The sequence below is a fragment of the Oncorhynchus nerka genome, linkage group LG26 (genome assembly GCF_034236695.1).
Source record: "Oncorhynchus nerka isolate Pitt River linkage group LG26, Oner_Uvic_2.0, whole genome shotgun sequence".
In the NCBI taxonomy this organism is placed as follows: Eukaryota; Metazoa; Chordata; class Actinopteri; order Salmoniformes; family Salmonidae; genus Oncorhynchus; species Oncorhynchus nerka.
Window position 1 is genome coordinate 27,642,414 of NC_088421.1, and position 21,817 is coordinate 27,664,230.

Here is a 21,817-nt window from a genome sequence, read left to right on the forward strand (position 1 = left end):
TTCAACAAAAACACACAACATTATCACATCATAGCCCCCTTCAACAAAAACACACAACATTATCACATCATAGCCCCCTTCAACAAAAACACACATCACATCATAGCCCCTTCAACAAAAACACACAACATTATCACATCATAGCCCCCTTCAACAAAAACACAACATTATCACATCATAGCCCCCTTCAACAAAAACACACAACATTATCACATCATAGCCCCCTTCAACAAAAACACACAACATTATCACATCATAGCCCCTTTCAACAAAAACACAACATGATCACATCATAGCCCCCTTCAACAAAAACACATAACATGATCACATCATAGCCCCCTTCAACAAAAACACAACATTATCACATCATAGCCCCTTCAACAAAAACACAACATTATCACATCATAGCCCCCTTCAACAAAAACACAACATTATCACATCATAGCCCCTTCAACAAAAACACATAACATTATCACATCATAGCCCCTTCAACAAAAACACAACATTATCACATCATAGCCCCCTTCAACAAAAACACACAACATTATCACATCATAGCCCCCTTCAACAAAAACACACAACATTATCACATCATAGCCCCTTCAACAAAAACACACATTATCACATCATAGCCCCCTTCAACAAAAACCCAGTATATTTCCGTGGGTTCAACTCTTGCCACTTCCCTGTGATAGCTGATCAGTAAAGATTCTAAAGAATAAGAAAAACTGCTACCTCTCTTCTTCTTCGTCTGGACTGGGGTCTTCTTCCCTTCCTCTTCCTCCTCCTCCTCTTTCCCCTCTTCCTCGTTCGGTTTCTCCTCCTCGCTCTCTTCCTCACTCTCCGATGCCTCGTCGATTCCTGTGAACAGAGTTAAAGTTCTTAGAATTCACACACATGAACACGTATGGTTTCCATGGGGGTGCCCTCTGACCTTTGGGAACAGCCTCTTTATTGGACTTGGCCTTCTCTTCGCCGACCTCTTCCTCTGAACTGCAGGAACAAGGGAGTAAGGAGCGAGAGAGCGAGGAAGGGATGAAAGAGAAACAGATGTGAGAAAATAAATGAGGTTGCAGGAAATGTGTGTATGGCTCTACAAGTGTCTCTGGTGTGTGACCATACAGCTGTCAATAGAAGTACAGTGCATTCTGAAAGTATTCAGACCCTTTACTCAGTCCTTTATTGAAGCACCTTTGGCAGCGATTACAGCCTCAAGTCTTCTTGGGTATGATGCTACAACACTTGTATTTGAGGAGTTTCCCATTCTTCTCTGCAGATTCTCTCAAGCTCTGTCAGGTTAGATGCGGAGAGTCGCTTCACAGCTATTTGCAGGTCTCTCTAGAGATGTTCGATCAGGTTCAAGTCCAGGCTCTGGCTGGGCCACTCAAGGACATTCAGAGACTTGTCCTGAAGCCACTCCTGCGTTGTCTTGGCTGTGTGCTTAGGGTTGTTGTCCTGTTGGAAGTTGAACCGTCGCACCAGTCTGAGGTCCTGAAGCCACTCCTGCGTTGTCTTGGCTGTGTGCTTAGGGTTGTTGTCCTGTTGGAAGTTGAACCGACACACCAGTCTGAGGTCCTGAAGCCACTCCTGCGTTGTCTTGGCTGTGTGCTTAGGGTCGTTGTCCTGTTGGAAGTTGAACCGACGCACCAGTCTGAGGTCCTGAAGCCACTCCTGCATTGTCTTGGCTGTGTGCTTAGGGTCGTTGTCCTGTTGGAAGTTGAACCGACACCCCAGTCTGAGGTCCTGAAGCCACTCCTGCGTTGTCTTGGCTGTGTGCTTAGGGTCGTTGTCCTGTTGGAAGTTGAACCGTCGCACCAGTCTGAGGTCCTGAGTGCTCTGGAGCAGGTTTTCATCAAGGATCTCTCTGTGCTCAGGTCCTCTTTCCCTCGATACAGACTAGTCTCACAGTCTCTGCCGCTGAAAAACATCCCCCACCGCATGATGCTGCCACCACCACCATGCTTCACCGTAGGGATGATGCCAGGTTTCCTCCAGATGTCACGCTTGGCATTTAAAGAGTTCAATCTTGGTTTCACCAGACCAGAGAATATTGTTTCTCATGGTCTGGGATTCCTTTAGGTGCCTTTTAGCAAACTCCACAGAGGAACTCAAAAGCTCTTTCAGAGTGACCATCGAGTTCGTAGTCAACTCCCTGACCTAGGTCCGCTCAGTTTGGCAGGGCGTCCAGCTCTAGGAAGAGTCTTGGTGGTTCCAAACTTCTTCCATTTAAGAATGATGGAGGTCACGGTGTTCTTGGGAACATTCAATGCTGCATAAATGTTCTTGGGAAACATTTTTGGTACCCTTCCCCAGATCTGTGCCTCCACACAATCCTGTCTCAAAGCTCTACGGACAATTCCTTCAACCTCATGGCTTAGTTTTTGCTCTGACATGCACTGTCAACTGTGAGACCTTATATAGACAGGTGTGTGCCTTTCCAAATCATGTCCAATCAATTGAATTTACCACAGGTGGACTCCAATCAAGTTGTAGAAACACCTCAAGGATGAACATCTCTGGAGACCTGAAAACGGCTGTGAAGCGACGCTCCCCATCCAACCTGACAGAGCTTGAGAGGCCCCTGAGTGGCACACCGGTCTAAGGCACTGCACCTGTGTGCTAGACACATTACTACAGACCCTGGTTCGATTACAGGCTGTATCACAACCGGCCGTGATTGGGAGTCCCATAGGGCGGCGCACAATTGGCCCAGCGTCGTCCGTGTGAGTCTGTATGTGTGTGTGTGTGTGTCTGTGTGTCTCACCTGCTCTCATCTGACATGTAGTCGACTTCCAGGCCCTCAAAGTCTCCATCGTCACTGTCCTCATTAGCCTCGCTGTCACTGCCCCTCTTCTTCTTCTTCTTCTTCCCCTTCCCCTTCACATCCCCCTCTTTCTTCTTGGGCTTGCTGTCTCCATCTGACAGGAAGAGGGGGAGAGAAAAGAGAGGGAACGTAAAGAGAAATGCACCTTTAACAATTCAACAGTTGAACATGTAAAATGTACTTATTTGTTGGACATTGAGATGCGTCTTCAGCTAACAGACACGTGGTTCATACACACTGTATACTAGTGATGAGCACCGACATGGATAATCCACGTTGATATCGGTTGCATTTTTTCCTGTTAAATATCGATATCATATCGCAATATATCAGAAACACTTTGCTGTAGCCTACATGTTGTTTACCCAAATTATAATGTCAAATATAGTTCATTTCTTGTGTGTGTGTATATCTCTGTGAAGTCCAGACAACTATGGGGTCTGTGGTGATTTTCACCATTTGTTTGGATTCCTCACGTCTTAATCATTGTTAAGAAGAAGTTTGGTCCATATCGGATGTTGGGAACTATATTTATTGAATATTATATAAATCCTATCAATTTAAATGGCCAATTTGGGTGCAATCAACAAGCTTTCAATTTGAGTTCTAATTGTCTTTCGGAAAATAACGTTCAAGAAATGCTAATCTGATCCGTTTCTAACTGCAGATACCATTTCAGATCAATCTGATTGGTGGGTGTCCAAAACTTTCTTGTGCTTTTTGAGGTTGAATGACTCCCATGCCCCTTTCTACTCTGCTTTCATTCTCATCATTACTGGGCTCTCCCTCCCTCCATCCCTCTCACCTCCCTTTCATCCTTCTCTCCTCCCTCCCTCATTCTTCTCTCCCCCTCCTTCCTTCCACCCTTCTCTCCTCCCTCCATCCATCCATCCTCCCTCCCTCCATCCATTCATCGTCTCCATCCTTCTCTCCACAGAAGCTGCTGTCACTTTCCTCTACTCCATCTCAGTTGACCTTTCTGCGACTCCTCACATCCCATCTCCTCGCCTCGTTCTCAACTGTATTGGAGAAGGTCAAGACGAGAGGATGCAACGAATCGAGGAAAGATTAATCGGAAAAAAGCCCAAACCTTCTCGCACGCCACTGTTGCTCGTCACTTCTTAGCTCTCCTCTCTCCGTACCTTCGTCCATCTCTCCTCACCTTCTCCTCCACTGCTGTCTCTCTCATCACTGCTCAGCTCTCTGCTCTCCTCACCTTCTCCTCCACTGTGCTGTCTCTCTCATCACTGCTCAGCTCTCTTCTCTCCTCACCTTCTCCTCCACTGCTGTCTCTCTCATCACTGCTCAGCTCTCTTCTCTCCTCACCTTCTCCTCCACTGCTGTCTCTCTCATCACTGCTCAGCACTCTTCTCTCCTCACCTTCTCCTCCACTGCTGTCTCTCTCATCACTGCTCAGCTCTCTTCTCTCCTCACCTTCTGCTCCACTGCTGTCTCTCTCATCACTGCTCAGCTCTCTTCTCTCCTCACCTTCTACTCCACTGCTGTCTCTCATCACTGCTCAGCTCTCTTCTCTCCTCACCTTCTCCTCCACTGCTGTCGCTCTCATCACTGCTCAGCTCTCTTCTCTCCTCCATTGCTGTCGCTCTCATCACTGCTCAGCTCTCTTCTCTCCTTCTCCTCCACTGCTGTCGCTCTCATCACTGCTCAGCTCTCTTCTCTCCTCACCTTCTACACTGCTGTCTCTCTCATCACTGCTCAGCTCTCTTTTCTCTTCTTCTCCTCCACTGCTGTCGCTCTCATCACTGCTCAGCTCTCTTCTCTCCACTGCTCTCGCTCTCATCACTGCTCAGCTCTCTTCTCTCCTCACCTTCTCCTCCACTGCTGTCGCTCTCATCACTGCTCAGCTCTCTTCTCTCCTCACCTTCTCCTACACTGCTGTCTCTCTCATCACTGCTCAGCTCTCTTCTCTCCTCACCTTCTACACCGCTGTCTCTCTCATCACTGCTCAGCTCTCTTCTCTCCTCACCTTCTCCTCCACTGCTGTCGCTCTCATCACTGCTCAGCACTCTTCTCTCCTCACCTTCACGTCCACTGCTGTCACTCATCACTGCTCAGCTCTCTGCTCTCCTCACCTTCTCCTCCACTGTGCTGTCTCTCTCATCACTGCTCAGCTCTCTGCTCTCCTCACCTTCTCCTCCACTGCTGTCGCTCTCATCACTGCTCAGCTCTCTTCTCTCCTCACCTTCTACACCGCTGTCTCTCTCCTCCACTGCTCAGCTCTCTTCTCTCCTCACCTTCTCCTCCACTGCTGTCGCTCTCATCACTGCTCAGCTCTCTTCTCTCCTTACCTTCTCCTCCACTGCTGTCGCTCTCATCACTGCTCAGCTCTCTTCTCTTCTCACCTTCTCCTCCACTGCCGTCTCTCTCATCACTGCTCAGCTCTCTTCTCTCCTCACCTTCTCCTCCAATGCTGTCTCTCATCACTGCTCAGCTCTCTTCTCTCCTCACCTTCTCCTCCACTGCTGTCGCTCTCATCACTGCTCAGCTCTCTTCTCTCCTCCATTGCTGTCGCTCTCATCACTGCTCAGCTCTCTTCTCTTCTCACCTTCTCCTCCACTGCTGTCGCTCTCATCACTGCTCAGCTCTCTTCTCTCCTTCTCCTCCACTGCTGTCGCTCTCATCACTGCTCAGCTCTCTTCTCTCCTCACCTTCTACACTGCTGTCTCTCTCATCACTGCTCAGCTCTCTTTTCTCTTCTTCTCCTCCACTGCTGTCGCTCTCATCACTGCTCAGCTCTCTTCTCTCCACTGCTCTCGCTCTCATCACTGCTCAGCTCTCTTCTCTCCTCACCTTCTCCTCCACTGCTGTCGCTCTCATCACTGCTCAGCTCTCTTCTCTCCTCACCTTCTCCTCCACTGCTGTCGCTCTCATCACTGCTCAGCTCTCTTCTCTCCTCACCTTCTACACCGCTGTCTCTCTCATCACTGCTCAGCTCTCTTCTCTCCTCACCTTCTCCTCCACTGCTGTCGCTCTCATCACTGCTCAGCTCTCTGCTCTCCTCACCTTCTCCTCCACTGTGCTGTCTCTCTCATCACTGCTCAGCTCTCTGCTCTCCTCACCTTCTCCTCCACTGCTGTCGCTCTCATCACTGCTCAGCTCTCTTCTCTCCTCACCTTCTGCTCCACTGCTGTCGCTCTCATCACTGCTCAGCTCTCTTCTCTCCTCACCTTCTCCTCCACTGCTCAGCTCTCTTCTCTCCTCACCTTCTCCTCCACTGCTGTCGCTCTCATCACTGCTCAGCTCTCTTCACCTTCTCCTCCACTGCTGTCACTCTCATCACTGCTCAGCTCTCTTCTCTCCTCACCTTCTACACTGCTGTCGCTCTCATCACTGCTCAGCTCCTTCACCTTCTCCTACACTGCTGTCACTCTCATCACTGCTCAGCTCTCTTCTCTCCTCACCTTCTCCTCCACTGTTGTCTCTCTCATCACTGCTCAGCTCTCTTCTCTCCTCACCTTCTCCTCCACTGCTGTCGCTCTCATCACTGCTCAGCTCCAGGTCATCCTCCAGGTCATGGATGCGCAGGTCCCCTCCTCTTCCTCCCTTCTTCTTTTTCTTCTTCCCCCCCTTCTCGCCCTCCTCGTCGTCATCGTCCGGCCCTCTCTCCTGCTCCCGCAGGCGCCTCTGGAGCATGATGCTGAAGTGGTTCACCACCTTGTTCCTCCTGAGAGGGGGGGGGGGGGAGTATGTGTGTACCCCACTACATTCCCCAACATCTACCCCCTAGTGTTTTTACCTGAGGGGTGAATTTGCACCCCCTATCTTTATTCTTCCCCTCAGTATTTCCCCTTCCCTGTCTCTCTCCCCCACACCTGTCTCCCCTCCACTTCACCCTCTCCTCACCTGCCCCACTCCTCCTCTGCCTCCTCGGCGGTCAGCGTGCGGTGTTTGGCCTGGGGCACGAAGTTGTACCAACCGTTGACGGGGAAGGCCTCAAAGGCCCCGTCGGGACACTGGGTAAAGATGTAGTAGGACGCATTCTCCGTTATGCCCCCTTTCTTCGTACTTTGAACCTGAAACAGAGAGAAAATGTTGATATGAAAGGATAGTTCAGACTATATGGGAGTTCCTCCTTGCCCTCGGATCGACAGAAAGACAAAGGATGGCTTGGTAAGTATTTGTGAGAGAACCAGAGCTAAGTAAAGGTAAGCTCAAGGCCTGTGTGTAGCCTACCTCCTCCCTGCCTTGCCATTGTGTGTGTGTTTGTCTGCCTCACCTCTTCCCTGCCTTGCCGTTGACCTTGAGGATCCAGGGTTGGTCCTCCACCTTGAACTCCCTGGTGACGATTCCAAACTTCTTCCTGCGTGCCTCCTCCCTCTGCTTCTTCCCAAACTCACTGCCTGCCGCCCCCTCCTCAGTTTCCTCCACACCATACATCCTCCTGTTACTCATGTCCCGCTCCATACGAGCCTGGGGGAGGGGTAAAGGAGGGAGGAGAGAAGACAGAGCGTGAGACGGATGGGACAACGGGAGCAGAGTAGGGAGATGAAGTGTAGAAGGTAATGTAAATAATAGAAGGGGAGGAGAGGAAGGTAGAGAGAGAGACGGGGAAGGAGAGAGAGAGAGAGAGACGGGGGGAGAGAGAGACGGGGAGGAGAGAGAGAGAGAGAGACGGGGAGGGAGAGAGAGAGAGAGACGGGGGGGAGAGAGAGAGAGACGGGTAGGGAGAGAGAGAGAGACGGGGAGGAGAGAGAGAGAGAGACGGGGGGGGAGAGGAGAGAGGGAGAGAGAGAGAGAGAGGGGGAGGGAGAGAGAGAGAGACGGGTAGGGAGAGAGAGAGAGACGGGGAGGGAGAGAGAGAGAGACGGGGAGGGAGAGAGAGAGAGACGGGGAGGGAGAGAGAGAGAGAGAGACGGGGAGGGAGAGAGAGAGAGAGACGGGGAGGGAGGGAGAGAGAGAGAGACGGGGAGGGAGAGAGAGAGAGAGACGGGGAGGGAGAGAGAGAGAGAGACGGGAAGGGAGAGAGAGAGAGACGGGGAGGGAGAGAGAGAGAGAGACGGGGAGGGAGAGAGAGAGAGAGACGGGGAGGGAGAGAGAGAGAGAGAGACGGGGAGGGAGAGAGAGAGAGAGAGACGGGGAGGGAGAGAGAGAGAGAGACGGGGAGGGAGAGAGAGAGAGAGACGGGGAGGGAGAGAGAGAGAGACGGGGGAGGAGAGAGAGAGAGAGACGGGGAGGGAGAGAGAGAGAGAGACGGGGAGGGAGAGAGAGAGAGAGACGGGGAGGGAGAGAGAGAGAGAGAGAGGGGAGGGAGAGAGAGAGAGAGACGGGGAGGGAGAGAGAGAGAGAGACGGGGAGGGAGAGAGAGAGAGACGGGGAGGGAGAGAGAGAGAGAGAGACGGGGAGGGAGAGAGAGAGAGAGACGGGGAGGGAGAGAGAGAGAGACGGGGAGGGAGAGAGAACGAAGTTTCCCAGAGAGTTGGCCTGCATACCTGGGTCCAGGAGGAGCAGTTTACTTTGTCCCCAGAGTTAAAGGCCATGATGCTGTACTTCTTACTGGTGTTCCTACACACACACACAGGTTAGTGGTGTAAGCTATGTCATGATTCATGTAGATACCACATCATGTACAGTGCATTCGAAAGTATTCAGACCTCTTCACTTTTTCCACAGACCTTATATAGACAGGTGTGGTGTGTGCCTTTCCAAAAATATATATATATTTTTAATTTTACCTTTATTTTACTGGGCAAGTCAGTTAAGAACAAATTCTTATTTTCAATGACGGCCTAGGAACATCATGTCAAATCAATTGAATTTACCACAGGTGGACTTCAATCAAGTTGTAAAAACATCTCAAGGATGATCAATGGAAACAGGATGCAACGGAGCTCATTTTTAGGGTCTCATAGCAAAGGCTCCGAATACTTATGTAAATAAGGGATCTATTTATATTTTTTTAATAAAATGTGCAAAAATTTCTAAAGACCTGTTTTCGCTTTGTCATTATAAACCATTGTATGTAGATTGAGGAGGGAATTATTTAAAAAAATCTATTTTAGATTAATACTGTAATGTAAAGATCTGAGTGGCTGGTAGATTTTTTAAAATCTACCTGACACAGTGGCTGGTGAACCAAAAAGTGAATTGTATGTCCTGCTTGGAACACTACAGATACAGAAGATACACTTAGGGAAAGTTAGCTGTTCTATCACCTGAGGTTTTTGTTTGAGATGTTTTTTTTGTGTGTTCACTCCCGCGTTTCCATTAGCTCAGGAAGTGTCGTAATACAGATAGTTCAGGTAAATGTGCAACGCAAAAAGTGTCTTTTGTACTTAATTATTTTGGGGTGATTTGAAAGTAGAGTGAGGTTTCCAAAACCGTATTGCATGCAATGATTATTAACGGTTAGACAGAGTCGGGAATGTTGTACACATTGGCCCTGCTGTGGTCAAATGTTAAATGAGAACCCAATGGCTGTAGGCCTTGGATAGTACTTACTTGGGGACCCGGACTATGTACTCTGTAGAAGAGGAACTGCTGCCACCCTGTAAAAAAAACACACAGTTTGCTACACTACATATACAAACGTAAGTGGACACCCCTTCAAATTAGTGGATTCGGCTATTTCAGCCACACTCGTTGCTGGCAGGTGTATAAAAATTGAGCACACAGACATGCAATCTCAATAGACAAACATTGGCAGTAGAATGCCCTTAGTGAAGAGCTCAGTGATTTTCAAATCCTTCAAAGGATGCCACCTTTCCAACTAGTCAGTTCGTAAAATTTATGCCGTTAGAGCTGCCCTGGTCAACTAACTGCTGTTATTGTGAAGTGGAAACATTTAAGAGCAACAACGGATCAGCCGCACAGTGGTAGGCCACACAAGCTCACAGAACGGGACCGCCGAGTGCTGAAGCCCGTATAAATCGTCTGTCCTCAGTTGCAACACTCACTACCAAGTTCCAAACTGCCTCTGGAAGCAACGTAGTACAAGAACTGTTTGTCAGGAGCTTCATGTAATGGGTTTCCATGGCCGAGCAGCCGCACATAAGCCTAAAATCACAATGCCAAGCGTCGGCTAAAGTGATGTGAAGCTTGCCTCCATTGGACTCTGGAGCAGTGGAAATGCGTTCTCTGGAGTGATGAATCACATTTCACCATTTGGCAGTCTAAAGGACGAATCTGAGTTTAGCGGATGCCAGGAGAACACTACCTGCCCCAATGCATAGTGCAGACTGTAAAGTTTGCTGGAGGAGGAATAATGGTCTGGGGCTGTTTTTCATGTTCAGGCTCCTTAGTTTCGGTAAAGGGAATCTTAACGCTACAGCAGACATTGACATTCTGTGCTTCAAACTTTGTGGCAACAGTTTGGGGAAGGCCCTTTCCTGTTTCAGCATGACAATGCCCCCGTGTACAAAGCAAGGTCCATACAGAAATAGTTTGTCGAGATCGGTGGAAGAACTTGACTGGCCTGCACAGAGCCCTGACCTCAACCTCAAGGAACACCTTTTGGATGAATTGGAATGACGACTGAGAGCCAGGCCTAAATGCCCAACATCAATGTCCGACCTCACTAATGTTTTAGTGGCTGAATTCAGAATGGAAGCAAATCCCTGCAGCAATGTTCCAACATCTAGTGGAAAGCTTTCCCAGAACAGTGGAGGCTGCTATAGCAGTAAAGGGGGGACCATCTCCACATTAATGCCCAGCAAGCCTGACAATGAGATAAGCAAGCAACAGATGAAGCAAATGTGTTGAGCAATAGACTGATACCGTCATGTTGACCCTACAAGTAAACCATACACCCAAGACTTACCAATGACGCCATGGTCGACTGTATACAGAGGCAGTATGCCCCTATTCTTAGTCAAGCAGTCACCTGTAAGTGATCACCTGTTGAAGTATAACGACATTTTTTTCAGTTCATAGCTAGATAGAACACTATAGGACATGCTTAACTGACTTCGGTCTCAGCACATGCAGAAATTACTCATCATAAGGCAGTTGTTTGTGGTCATTTATGTACTAACGTTAGCTATATAACTATAGATTTTGGATATTAAAGGCTTCGCCTCTTCCTCTGATAAAGCTAAGTTACTACTTACTGTACGTTAGTCTGTAGCTAGTTACCAATAGGCTAAGACACTCAAGAAATATATTGACCCAGTCAACCTACCTCTTCAAAATGTGCGAAACAAAAAGATGTTGCTTTATAGGTAATCAAACCTAAGTCATGGATAACATTTCATATTAGAATGTATCTAGCACTTAATATCTGGTAGCTAACGTTACTCATGCAGTCGTTAAATATTTGTCTTGGGTTAGTACTATCTGGTATCCTTTGGACGTCCCTACCCAACCTAACCATAAACCTGTTCCTTTATTTCGGTAGGGACGTACTAAGGATCTAAAATAACACTAACAGATGACAAGTCTTGCTGCTTTCCGCCAACCGTTCCGTCAAGAATAATGGTCGGCCGGAAAACAAATTCAAACAGCACTTAGTTCTTAGTAGATAGGCTCGTGCCGCGAAACCAAAGAATATCCTATTATTAAAACAACTGTCCATTGTTTCCAGTTATCTATGAAATATGACCTATAATTCCTTACAATTCCTTCTAAAAAAGTATAATTATTGCAGTTAGATGACATCATCCTCTGTGAGGAAATAGCAAGCATATTTTAAACATTGTTTGAGATAAAAGTTTGAGGTGTGATTTTTGAAGTGTTTTTTCTCTCCAATTAATGCGTTGGCCACAAGTACGAGTATAACGGGTCAACATTATTTGCGTACAAGTTAAAAGAAATTGACTTTTAAAAGTGAGATTTTCACTGTACAATTACTTTAAATCCTTGGTGACGATTCATGATTGAAAACATCTGGTTGACAACTGTTGAGAGACCATCTACAGTAGGCTGCTGTGATTCTACCTGGCTACATATTTGCCAAGATTCAGTTATTTACCAACAAATTATTTTTATTTATCAAACTGTATCGCGCAATATATACACATTTTCATTGATAAATTACAGCCATACTATATTTGTGCACTTGTGAAGGACTGTTACAACCCTGCCTGGAAAACGCACTCCATTCACCTTTTATGGTACAAAAACACCCTCATTGGCTGTATGATTTGAAGATGTTGAAGATGCTATAAAAGTTTCTAAAAGATAATGCAATGGCAAATTAGATTACATTTATCTAAAGTAGTGGGTGTAATGTTTTTATCTTTTGCAGTGACCTTTTCTAACAAAAAATGCATGCCGCTTAAAGCAAGTGCCAAACATTGGCAGCACATGTTGCAAGTTTGATTGTCTATTTGAACAATGCTACAGCAAACTTCTACGGAAAATACGAATTGTTGTACAATATTTCAACCTGGTCTCATAGACTAGACATAACATAGTAAACAATCTGGGATACTCAATTAATATAATATGTTACGTTTGGTGTGGTGTGGTTACATAAGACAGAAGGCTACTTCAGGCAAAACTAAAGGGGGGTGGTTGGTTGGGGTGGGTGGGTGGATGGATGGATGGATGGGTGTATAACGCGATTGTCTAGCAAACCAAAAGGTTGCGTGTTTGAATTAACATGATTGTCTAACAACCCAAAGGTGCGTGTTCGAATCTCATTACTAACAACTTTAGCATTTTAGTTAATTAGCAACTTTGCAACTGCATACTACTTTTTTAGCTACTTTGCATGTTAGCTAACCCTTCCCCTAACCCTAACCCTTAACCTTAACATTAACCTAAACCCCTAATCCATAGCCTAGCTAACGTTAACCACCTAGCTAATATTAGCATTAGCCACCTAGCCATCTAGCTATCATTAGCCACAACAAATTGTAATTCGCAACATATCATACAAATTGTAGTTCGTAACATATCATACGAATTGAAATGAGTAACATATGATGGACATCCACAAATTAATACATACCATGCCAAACGTAACATAGCTTCAGAGTTTGTTCTGTTAGGTGACCTAAACTGGGATATGCTTAACACCCCGGCAGTCCTACAATGTAAGCTAGATGCCCTCAATCTCACTCAAATCATCAAGGAACCCACCAGGTACAACCCTAACTCTGTAAACAAGGGCACCCTCATAGACGTCATCCTGACCAACTGGCCCTCCAAATACACCTCCGCTGTCTTCAACCAGGATCTCAGCGATCACTGCCTCATTGCCTGTATCCGCCACGGAGCCGCAGTCAAACGACACCCCTCATCACTGTCAAACGCTCCTAAAACACTTCTGTGAGCAGGCCTTTCTAATCGACCTGGCCCGGGTATCCTGAAGGACATTGACCTCATCCCGTCAGTTGAGGATGCCTGGTCATTCTTTAAAAGTAACTTCCTCACCATTTTAGATAAGCATGCTCCGTTCAAAAAATGCAGAACCAAGAACAGATACAGCCCTTGGTTCACTCCAGACCTGACTGCCTCGACCAGCACAAAAACATCCTGTGGCGGACTGCAGTTGTCGAATAGCCCCGTGATATTGTTCAGGGAAGTCAGGAACCAATACACGCAGTCAGTCAGGAAAGCTAAGGCCAGCTTCTTCAGGCAGAAGTTTGCATCCTGTAGCTCCAACTCCAAAAAGTTCTGGGACACTGTGAAGTCCATGGAGAACAAGAGTACCTCCTCCCAGCTGCCCACTGCACTGAGGCTAGGTAACACGGTCTCCACCGATAAATCCACGATTATCGAAAGCTAATATTTGGCCATGCCTTCCGCCTGGCTACTCCAACCTCGGCCAACAGCTCCGCCCCCCGCAGCTCCTCGCCCAAGCCTCTCCAGGTTCTCCTTTACCCAAATCCAGATAGCAGATGTTCTGAAAGAGCTGCAAAACCTAGACCCGTACAAATCAGCTGGGCTTGACAATCTGGACCCTCTATTTCTGAAACTATCTGCCGCCATTGTCGCAACTATTACCAGCCTGTTCAACCTCTCTTTCATATCGTCTGAGATCCCAAGCATTGAAAGCTGCCGCAGTCATCCCCTCTTCAAAGGGGGAGACACCCTGGACCCAAACTGCTATAGACCTATATCCATCCTGCCCTGCCTATCTAAGGTCTTCGGCTTCAACAAACAGGTCAACCATCTCGAATCCCACCGTACCTTCTCCGCTGTGCAATCTGGTTTCCGAGCCGGTCATGCACCTCAGCCACGCTCAAGGTACTAAACGATATCATAACCGCTATCGATAAAAGACAGTACTGTGCAGCCGTCTTCATCGACCACTTTCACTCTGTCAATCACCATATTCTTATCGGCAGACTCAATAGCCTCGGTTTCTCGGATGACTGCCTTGCCTGGTTCACCAATTACTTTGCAGACAGAGTTCAGTGTGTCAAATCGGAGGGCATGCTGTCCGGTCCTCTGGCAGTCTCTATGGGGTGCCACAGGGTTCAACTCGGGCCGACTCTTTTCTCTGTATATATCAATGATTTGCTCTTGCTTTAGCATTCCCTGATCCACCTCTACGCAGACGACACCATTCTATATACTTTCGGCCCGTCATTGGACACTGTGCTATCTAACCTCCAAACGAGCTTCAATGCCATACAGCACTTTCCGTGGCCTCAACTGCTCTTAAACGCGAGTAAAACCAAATGCATGCTTTTCAACCGATCGCTGCCTGCACCCGCATGCCCGACTAGCATCACCACCCTGGATGGTTCCGACCTTGAATAACATCTATAAGTACCTAGGTTTGCAGGCAAACTCTCCTTCCAGACTCACATCAAACATCTCCAATCGAAAATCAAATCAAGAGTCGGCTTATTCCTAACAAAGCCTCCTTCACTCACGCCGCCACCCTAGTAAAACTGACTATCCTACCGATCCTCGATTTCTGCGATGTCATCTAAAAATGGCTTCCAACACTCTACTCAGCAAACTGGATGCAGTCTATCATAGTGCCATCCGTTTTGTCACCAAAGCACCTATACCACCCACCACTGCGACTTGTATGCTCTAGTCGGCTGGCCCTCGCTTGCATATTCGTCGCCAGACCCACTGGCTCCAGGTCATCTACAAGTCCATGCTAGGTAAAGCTCCGCCTTATCTCAGTTCACTGGTCATGGCAACACCCCATCCGTAGCACACGCTCCAGCAGGTGTATCTCACTGATCATCCCTATTCATTTGGCCGCCTTTCGTTCCAGTACTCTGCTGCCTGTGACTGGAATGAACTGCAAAAATCGCTGAAGTTGGAGACTTTTATCTCCCTCACCAACTTCAAACATCAGCTATCCGAGCAGCTAACCGATCGCTGCAGCTGTACATAGTCTATTGGTAAATAGCCCACCCATTTTCACCTACCTCATCCCCATACTGTTTTTATACTGTTTTTTTATTTATTTATTTACTTACTTTTCTGCTCTCTTGCACACCAATATCTCTACCTGTACATGACCATCTGATCATTTATCACCCCAGTGTTAATCTGCAAAATTGTATTATTCGCCTACCTCCTCATGCCTTTTGCACACATTGTATATAGACTGCCCATTTTTTTTCTACTGTGTTATTGACTTGTTAATTGCTTACTCCATGTGTAACTCTGTGTTGTCTGTTCACACTGCTATGCTTTATCTTGGCCAGGTCGCAGTTGCAAATGAGAACTTGTTCTCAACTAGCCTACCTGGTTAAATAAAGGTGAAATAAAAAAATAAAATTCTAATTTGAGCAGCCCGGATTTTTCATTTACCATGTTACGTAAGCCCTGAGTCCAGGTTGACTATTTTGTTTCTCAATAGATTATTGTGTTTCGATCTCCTCCCTTGGTATTGGCTCTACATTTAAATAGGCTATGATGTTGTGCTCCAATTGCATTGCAATTGGCCTACTGTAGCCTAGCTGTCAAATATTTTAAATAGGCTATCGGTCTAGCTATTTATTTTCGAGGAAGTTTGGCTATTAAATGAGTGGTGGATAAATAGTAGGCTAATATTTGTTGTGTAGTGGGAATAAGTCAGTCATGTAAGTAAAGGAGAGACGTCCTGCAATATGATTATGATTTAGGACTATATAATACAAGTAAAATAAGCACATAAGCCACATGCTGCCTTGCGATCTACTTACCAAGAGCAAATGCATCTGTTTTATCATTAGGCCTACATTATAATGTTTAGATTAAACTACCATTATTACTGCATTAAAAAATGTACATTTCCCTCAAAATAACAATATTTGCTTGCAATACAATTGATCAACTACTAGAAGTTGTGCATACGCATGATCTGAGAGTATGTGGACTGTGGAAATAATCATACTTTCCTGTCAAGTTCATAATTGATAAATACCAACTTTTGCAGGAACACCGGCGTACACAAGGGCTGCGTTCAGTAAGTCTTTACATTCTGGAATGTTTAATTGACCGGAAACGGTGCTGTACTGAAGGACCAGTTGAAAAACTGGGAGGGGTTGGGTTGTGGGTTGGGGAACGCAGTCAGCATGGCAACCACCCTTTAAATAGATCACTCATTGTTTCAAGCCACAGCACCAAACAGGAGCAAAAGTACCTTAAAGTCTGTTCAATAACATTTAAGAAAGAACGTTTTGGGTAAATGTGTCGTTCAGTACAAGCCGTTCCGCAACTTAGCAAACATTCAAGTGACCTGAATGCACCTTAGGTTTAGAGTCTTTTTGTGTGCTTCCCCAAACCATTACAAGACAAATTGACATGCATCTTTGATGCAACTTTGATAAATGAGGCCACTGGACTGGGACACGCTCATATAACTACATTTCTTTTGCAATTATTGGAAATTCAGAATAAGGAAGGGAATACTATACTATTTACAGAAATATCAAGAAGCAAATAAACAAAAAACATTATAGACTAGTATACAAATGAAGACTCAGAGAATTGACATAAGTGGGCTTTACATAGAATCTTTGCTTTGGCCTCCCTCATCACTCAAATGAACCGCCCTGAACCCCTGAAAGCATGTTGAGAGAGGACTGCAGATAATGGTGGAAAATACATTTACAAATAGAACCAGGTTTGCACAAAGACAGCTGCAATGTACCTTCTCAAATCCTATTCACATGAACACAGGGAGTTGAAAAACGTGTTTTTGTTCTTGGTTTCTTTATTTTCCATTTGTCTTGTCAGTGTGCTGTATTTACATAGAGATCATCAGATGCAACAGAGCATGCCCAGCTTTACAAGACAAATTGACAGCACAGGCAAAACAGTGAGTAATGACGCACTATTTGACTTATTTCTAGGTTCTACTTCTTCTTTCTGTCTTTGTTCTGTCAAGTCCATCCACAGTATCGCTCCATCAGCACGGTTTTATCCCTGTTTTGTATGACCAACTTTTTAATACGATTGTAAGTTACAGGTATCAGAGAAATGCATACAGAGACAGAGGACAGCATCAACAGTTTTGTAATATTCTGTATGTAAGGGAAATAAACAAAAAAGGCTTCCCCAACCCATGCCCCCCAACCCCCTCAGTCCCCTTTACACCCACCCGGAAGGCATTATTCCCACCCCTTCCCACCCTGCCTTGTCCCATTCCTCCCGCATCTGAGAGAGTTCTTTACAGAGTGAAGTATATTTGTCCAGGCCTCAATTGTTCCTTGACTAGCTCCATTCGTTCTCGTGGTCAATAATTTTGTTAGAACTTCTAATAGTAACTGTATCCACTGGTTAAATGGGAGAGAGTGAGGTGGTTGCCAAATTGCGGTGTTTTGCAGCACAATCAGCAGACTGATTGAGAGACAATGAGCTATCATCATAATGGTAACATAATGGTTTAGGAGCATTTAACTGCAGGGCACTCCCACATCATATGAAGGAATGTACTTACTTGATTTAGGGGACATAGTGAGCATTTTGAAGTTGGGGCCTATTTCATTATAAAATGTTTCGTGGGTGTTAGATAAAGTCTGTGAACAAACTTGAAATGTTTTTTTATCCCTTTTGAAAGAATCATAGCGCTAGCATAACTGAATGTTGAATTGTTCTCACATGTCTGTGATAACTTGTATAACTGTCTGGGTAGTTTAATATAGGTATGACTAACTGCATGTTGAATTGTTCTCACATGTCTGTGATAACTTGTATAACTGTCTGGGTAGTTTAATATAGGTATCACTAACTGCATGTTGAATTGTTCTCACATGTCTGTGATAACTTGTATAACTGTCTGGGTAGTTTAATATAGGTATGACTAACTGCATGTTGAATTGTTCTCACATGTCTGTGATAACTTGTATAACTGTCTGGGTAGTTTAATATAGGTATCACTAACTGCATGTTGAATTGTTCTCACATGTCTGTGATAACTTGTATAACTGTCTGGGTAGTTTAATATAGGTATTACTAACTGAATGTTGAAAGATTAGTTGGGTAACAAGGCTGTAATGGATGCCATATCATCCAAAACTTTGAGAATCTGTGATTTTATTTGACAAATGGAAATTTGTGTAAACTCCTCACCTGAATTAAAACATAACGTAAGGACCTGTGATAGGCACTAATCTTTTATGAGCGCCTCTTTAATCTTGCTGCAAATTTGAATGAAGTATTCTGTAAAACTTGAATGAAGTATTCTGTAGAAAGACCTTAGCAGTCATATCGACAGAGACTCAACAAGATTCAAGGCAGGTTGAAGGGCTCAAATATTTATTAGATTATAGCTACGGGTCTTAGTGATTCATCCTGAAGGCGCCATATAATTCAACATGTCAATCAAATAGTCTTGGAAGATGTATTGACAATACACTGAGCACAAATAGAAGAAGCCTGTGCATCGCTGAACAGACACAGGTAAGGCAAGTGCAATCTCAAATCAACAAATTGGCCTCAAAGGGCCTGGTCCAGGATCATACCATTAGCCTACTAAATTACAATGAGGGGATTAAATTAAGATTGCCCGGGTGGGCGGAGTTTGCACCGGGTGAAAAGTGATTGCATTCCTTTTGGAACAAGGGTGCCTCCCTGGCGTGAGCCGGCTGCCCCGTTCTGGCCGACGGCAAAGTCCAAAGTGCTCAAAACAAAAGTGGCGTAGGTTAAGCACGTGGAGTAGGATTCAGTGTTTTCACATCTAAGTGTTTGCTCTCGTGATGAAAACGCATATCTTCTTTATCTGTCTTCCTAAGTAGGCCTAAAAGTAGTTTGAAAATGGAAAAGACATGTTGTTTGTTTCAGAACGATGCACCATGCAGCCTCGTCCACAATATGGGCAGCACAGATTACCGAGCAGCGCTGATTACTGTTAGATTTAAGAAGGCCGCTCCTCCCTCACCTCTTTTGCCTGTTCATGTCACGAGCCATAGCCCGGTGCAACCCTTGGCAGCTTAATTGAATCCCCTCAGTTACAGCCAGTAAACTGGTTCTGCAATGTAAAAAGCAATTTTCCTATCCTTCATTAAATTGTTAAATTCAACTAATCTGTTCTTGCCGATACTTTCTTCTTTGCTGGTTCTGTAAAAAGTGTATCTGATAAATGTCTGTGCCCAGGTTGTTCTCCAAAAGCCCAAGAAGATGAAATGAAATCCATGTTTTGCACCAAGTGAGGAGTTCCCTTGACATTTTAGCAGCCAGACATCTTACAGTTCCAAACATCTTTGCAGGAACTAGTTGTTTGTATGCGATGTGGTCGTCTGCCATGTGTAGAAGTAGATTACAGGGCATCCCACAGTGCTACCAAAACAAAGATCTACACACATGCAAGAGGCATTTCTCACTTGATACAAAACATAGATTAAATATATTTCTGAATATTCTCAAACTTTTGGAGAACCACCTGCAACTGGAGACGGACATTTATAATTACACTTTACAGAATCAGGGGGGGGGGGGGGGGGGTACTGTCACAACTCCCACCAAAGGTGGCTCCCCTGCCTGTTCGGACGGTGCTCGCCGGTCTATTAGCCGCCACCGATCCCTTTTTTCCTTTTCTGTTAGTTTGGTCTTATTAGTTGCAACATTTCCTTATTGTGTTTCTTGATTTTTGTCTATTTCAGCCTGTTAGGCCCGCCTAGGTTTGTGCGGGATTGTTATTCTGTTAGTTTGTGGGTGTTCGATGGTATTTTATTTTTCCGGACATTTTGGGTCCTGTGTATGGGCTGGTCAGTTGATGCGCCTTGTGGTTTTGGCGTGACCATTTTTTCCAGTAATAAAATATACATTTATTCGAACCCTCTGCTCTCTGCGCCTGACTCCAAACCCACTGTCCTTAAAGGACTCTGACAAAAATCCTTATTAGGCTTCTGAATTCCAAAGCCAATTTGAGTTGCCTGTTGTAATTGTCTGAGGCTGTGTTATGCTACTTAAGCGTTTACCACAGAGCAGGCCTCAAAATGGATGACATCCCCCTCTTCCCCCTCCCTGCCATCAGTGAAAGAGTAGCTTCTGACCTCAGCCATCGTCTCCCTCACTTTGTTTTGTTAAGATGGAGGTTTGTATCCAAACCTAAACCAGATCATTTGCATAAGTCTCAAACCTTCTGATAACAGAGTTTTGGATGGTGTGCAAATTGAGATGTTTCTCTTGGGATGCACGTATGGGTTAGACTGGGTGAAGGTATTCAATGTATTCAGCCTTGGAAGAGGGATCTGTCAGGATGAGCTACTGTTCTCTGTCTCTACTCCTGGGTGAGTGAACTGATATTTCAGTATTTTATCCCAAATGATCACCATCTAGTATTACTGTCTGCCCTTGACTTTGTGTCTTCTCCTTCCTTTCAGGTTCTCTGTTCATCATTGGGACTTCCTCTTATCCTAATGGTAAGTACCCACTGGGCACAGACTGGTTGAATCAACATTGTTTCCACGTCATTTCAATGAAATTACATTTAACCATTGTGGAATAGACGTTGAATTGATGTCTATGCTCTGTGGGAAGTTCTTTAAATTACCCCTGCATGTCCTTATTTGTATTCTATGTGATCAGTTTGATTATGAGTTCTGATATGTGGTAGGAGGTTTAACAGTACAGAAGTAACTCATCGTAGGGCAATGTGTCCAGTTTCTCCTGATGATGGAACAGTGGGCCCATAGCTAAACCCTGGCATTGGGGCTCTATTGTCTTCTTCTTCCACCCAGGTTCCTGTGATGGCTACACGGCTCTGGATGAGCCTCGGCGTAACTATCTCTTCAGCTCTTCCTCTGTCCCCGGCTACCCCATCAATACCGACATACAGCGAACAAACATATGGGTGCGCTACGTCGGGATCGGAGGGGACACCGTCATTCCACAATGTGCTCCACTCTATTACAGCGGGGTATATTATCCCATCCATCTGACCTTTACACCTCCTCAGTCTGAGTCTGAGACTCCAACTACGGGCAACGCGTGTGGAAACGTAGGTTCCTGCTGTAATTACAATGTAGCTATTCAAGTGATCTACTGCTCTTCTGGAGGATTCTATGTGTACAGGCAGATGAACAACCACCCAATCAACTACATGGGTTATGTGACATGTGAGTAGCGAGTTGAGAAATCCCCTGCTTTTATTTGACTTGTACAGTACTCCTCCCAAACACATTTTATTGTCTATTTAGCTCTTAAGTATATTGAGCTGCTAAAATGTACTTTATCTGAAGTTTAATTGATGGATTGGTGTATAGTAAAAGAGTAGTAAATCATAAAGCAAGCTACTTGTTTTTGAAGCAGTCAATCTGTTAAGGTCACAGAGACATTATATCTGACTTGAAGTGAACCTGCTCGTGTCCCATTGTTCCAAGCTAAAATAGTAGACTGTTAAGTAGACTGTGTGTCTGTTCTCTCTGTTCAGACCATAGGAACTGTGTGGCAGACTCCTGCGGTCCCCTTGCAGAGTGTAGTACAACCAAAAATGGAGGCTGTCAATGTGTCTCTGGATACAAGATACCTCCAAAACATCTACCCACAAACGAATCCTACGGTTGCCAAGGTAGAAATGCCGTAGTAGCTATGTAATGGGCTGTCTGGTTTTATCAGTTAAGACAGTCCTACGTGTTTGATCAGCCTGTCTGTGTCTGTCTGTCTGTCTGTGTGTCTGTCTGTGTGTCTGTC

The 21,817-nt window shown here is 45.5% G+C and overlaps 2 protein-coding genes across 2 annotated transcripts in view; one reads left to right on the plus strand and one right to left on the minus strand.

The window, feature by feature from the left end:
- LOC115121162 (general transcription factor IIF, polypeptide 1) overlaps positions 1-11,131 on the minus strand; it is a 28,223-nt gene extending 17,092 nt beyond the window's left edge. The window contains exons 1-10 of the mRNA XM_065010343.1: positions 10,962-11,131; positions 10,602-10,678; positions 9,284-9,330; positions 8,275-8,347; positions 7,060-7,255; positions 6,689-6,857; positions 6,301-6,509; positions 2,765-2,918; positions 935-993; positions 736-861 (exon numbers count right to left, since the gene is read on the minus strand). Coding sequence (XP_064866415.1) covers positions 736-861; positions 935-993; positions 2,765-2,918; positions 6,301-6,509; positions 6,689-6,857; positions 7,060-7,255; positions 8,275-8,347; positions 9,284-9,330; positions 10,602-10,613 — 1,045 coding nt within the window. The 5' untranslated portion in view covers positions 10,614-10,678; positions 10,962-11,131. The remainder of the gene's footprint in view (positions 1-735; positions 862-934; positions 994-2,764; positions 2,919-6,300; positions 6,510-6,688; positions 6,858-7,059; positions 7,256-8,274; positions 8,348-9,283; positions 9,331-10,601; positions 10,679-10,961) is intronic.
- Positions 11,132-20,384: 9,253 nt separating this feature from the next.
- The window catches only part of LOC115125021 (adhesion G protein-coupled receptor E2-like), a 14,112-nt gene continuing 12,679 nt past the window's right edge, over positions 20,385-21,817 (plus strand). Inside the window, exons 1-4 of the mRNA XM_065010948.1 lie at positions 20,385-20,415; positions 20,509-20,547; positions 20,866-21,243; positions 21,558-21,695. Of these exons, the coding sequence (XP_064867020.1) occupies positions 20,385-20,415; positions 20,509-20,547; positions 20,866-21,243; positions 21,558-21,695 (586 nt within the window). The remainder of the gene's footprint in view (positions 20,416-20,508; positions 20,548-20,865; positions 21,244-21,557; positions 21,696-21,817) is intronic.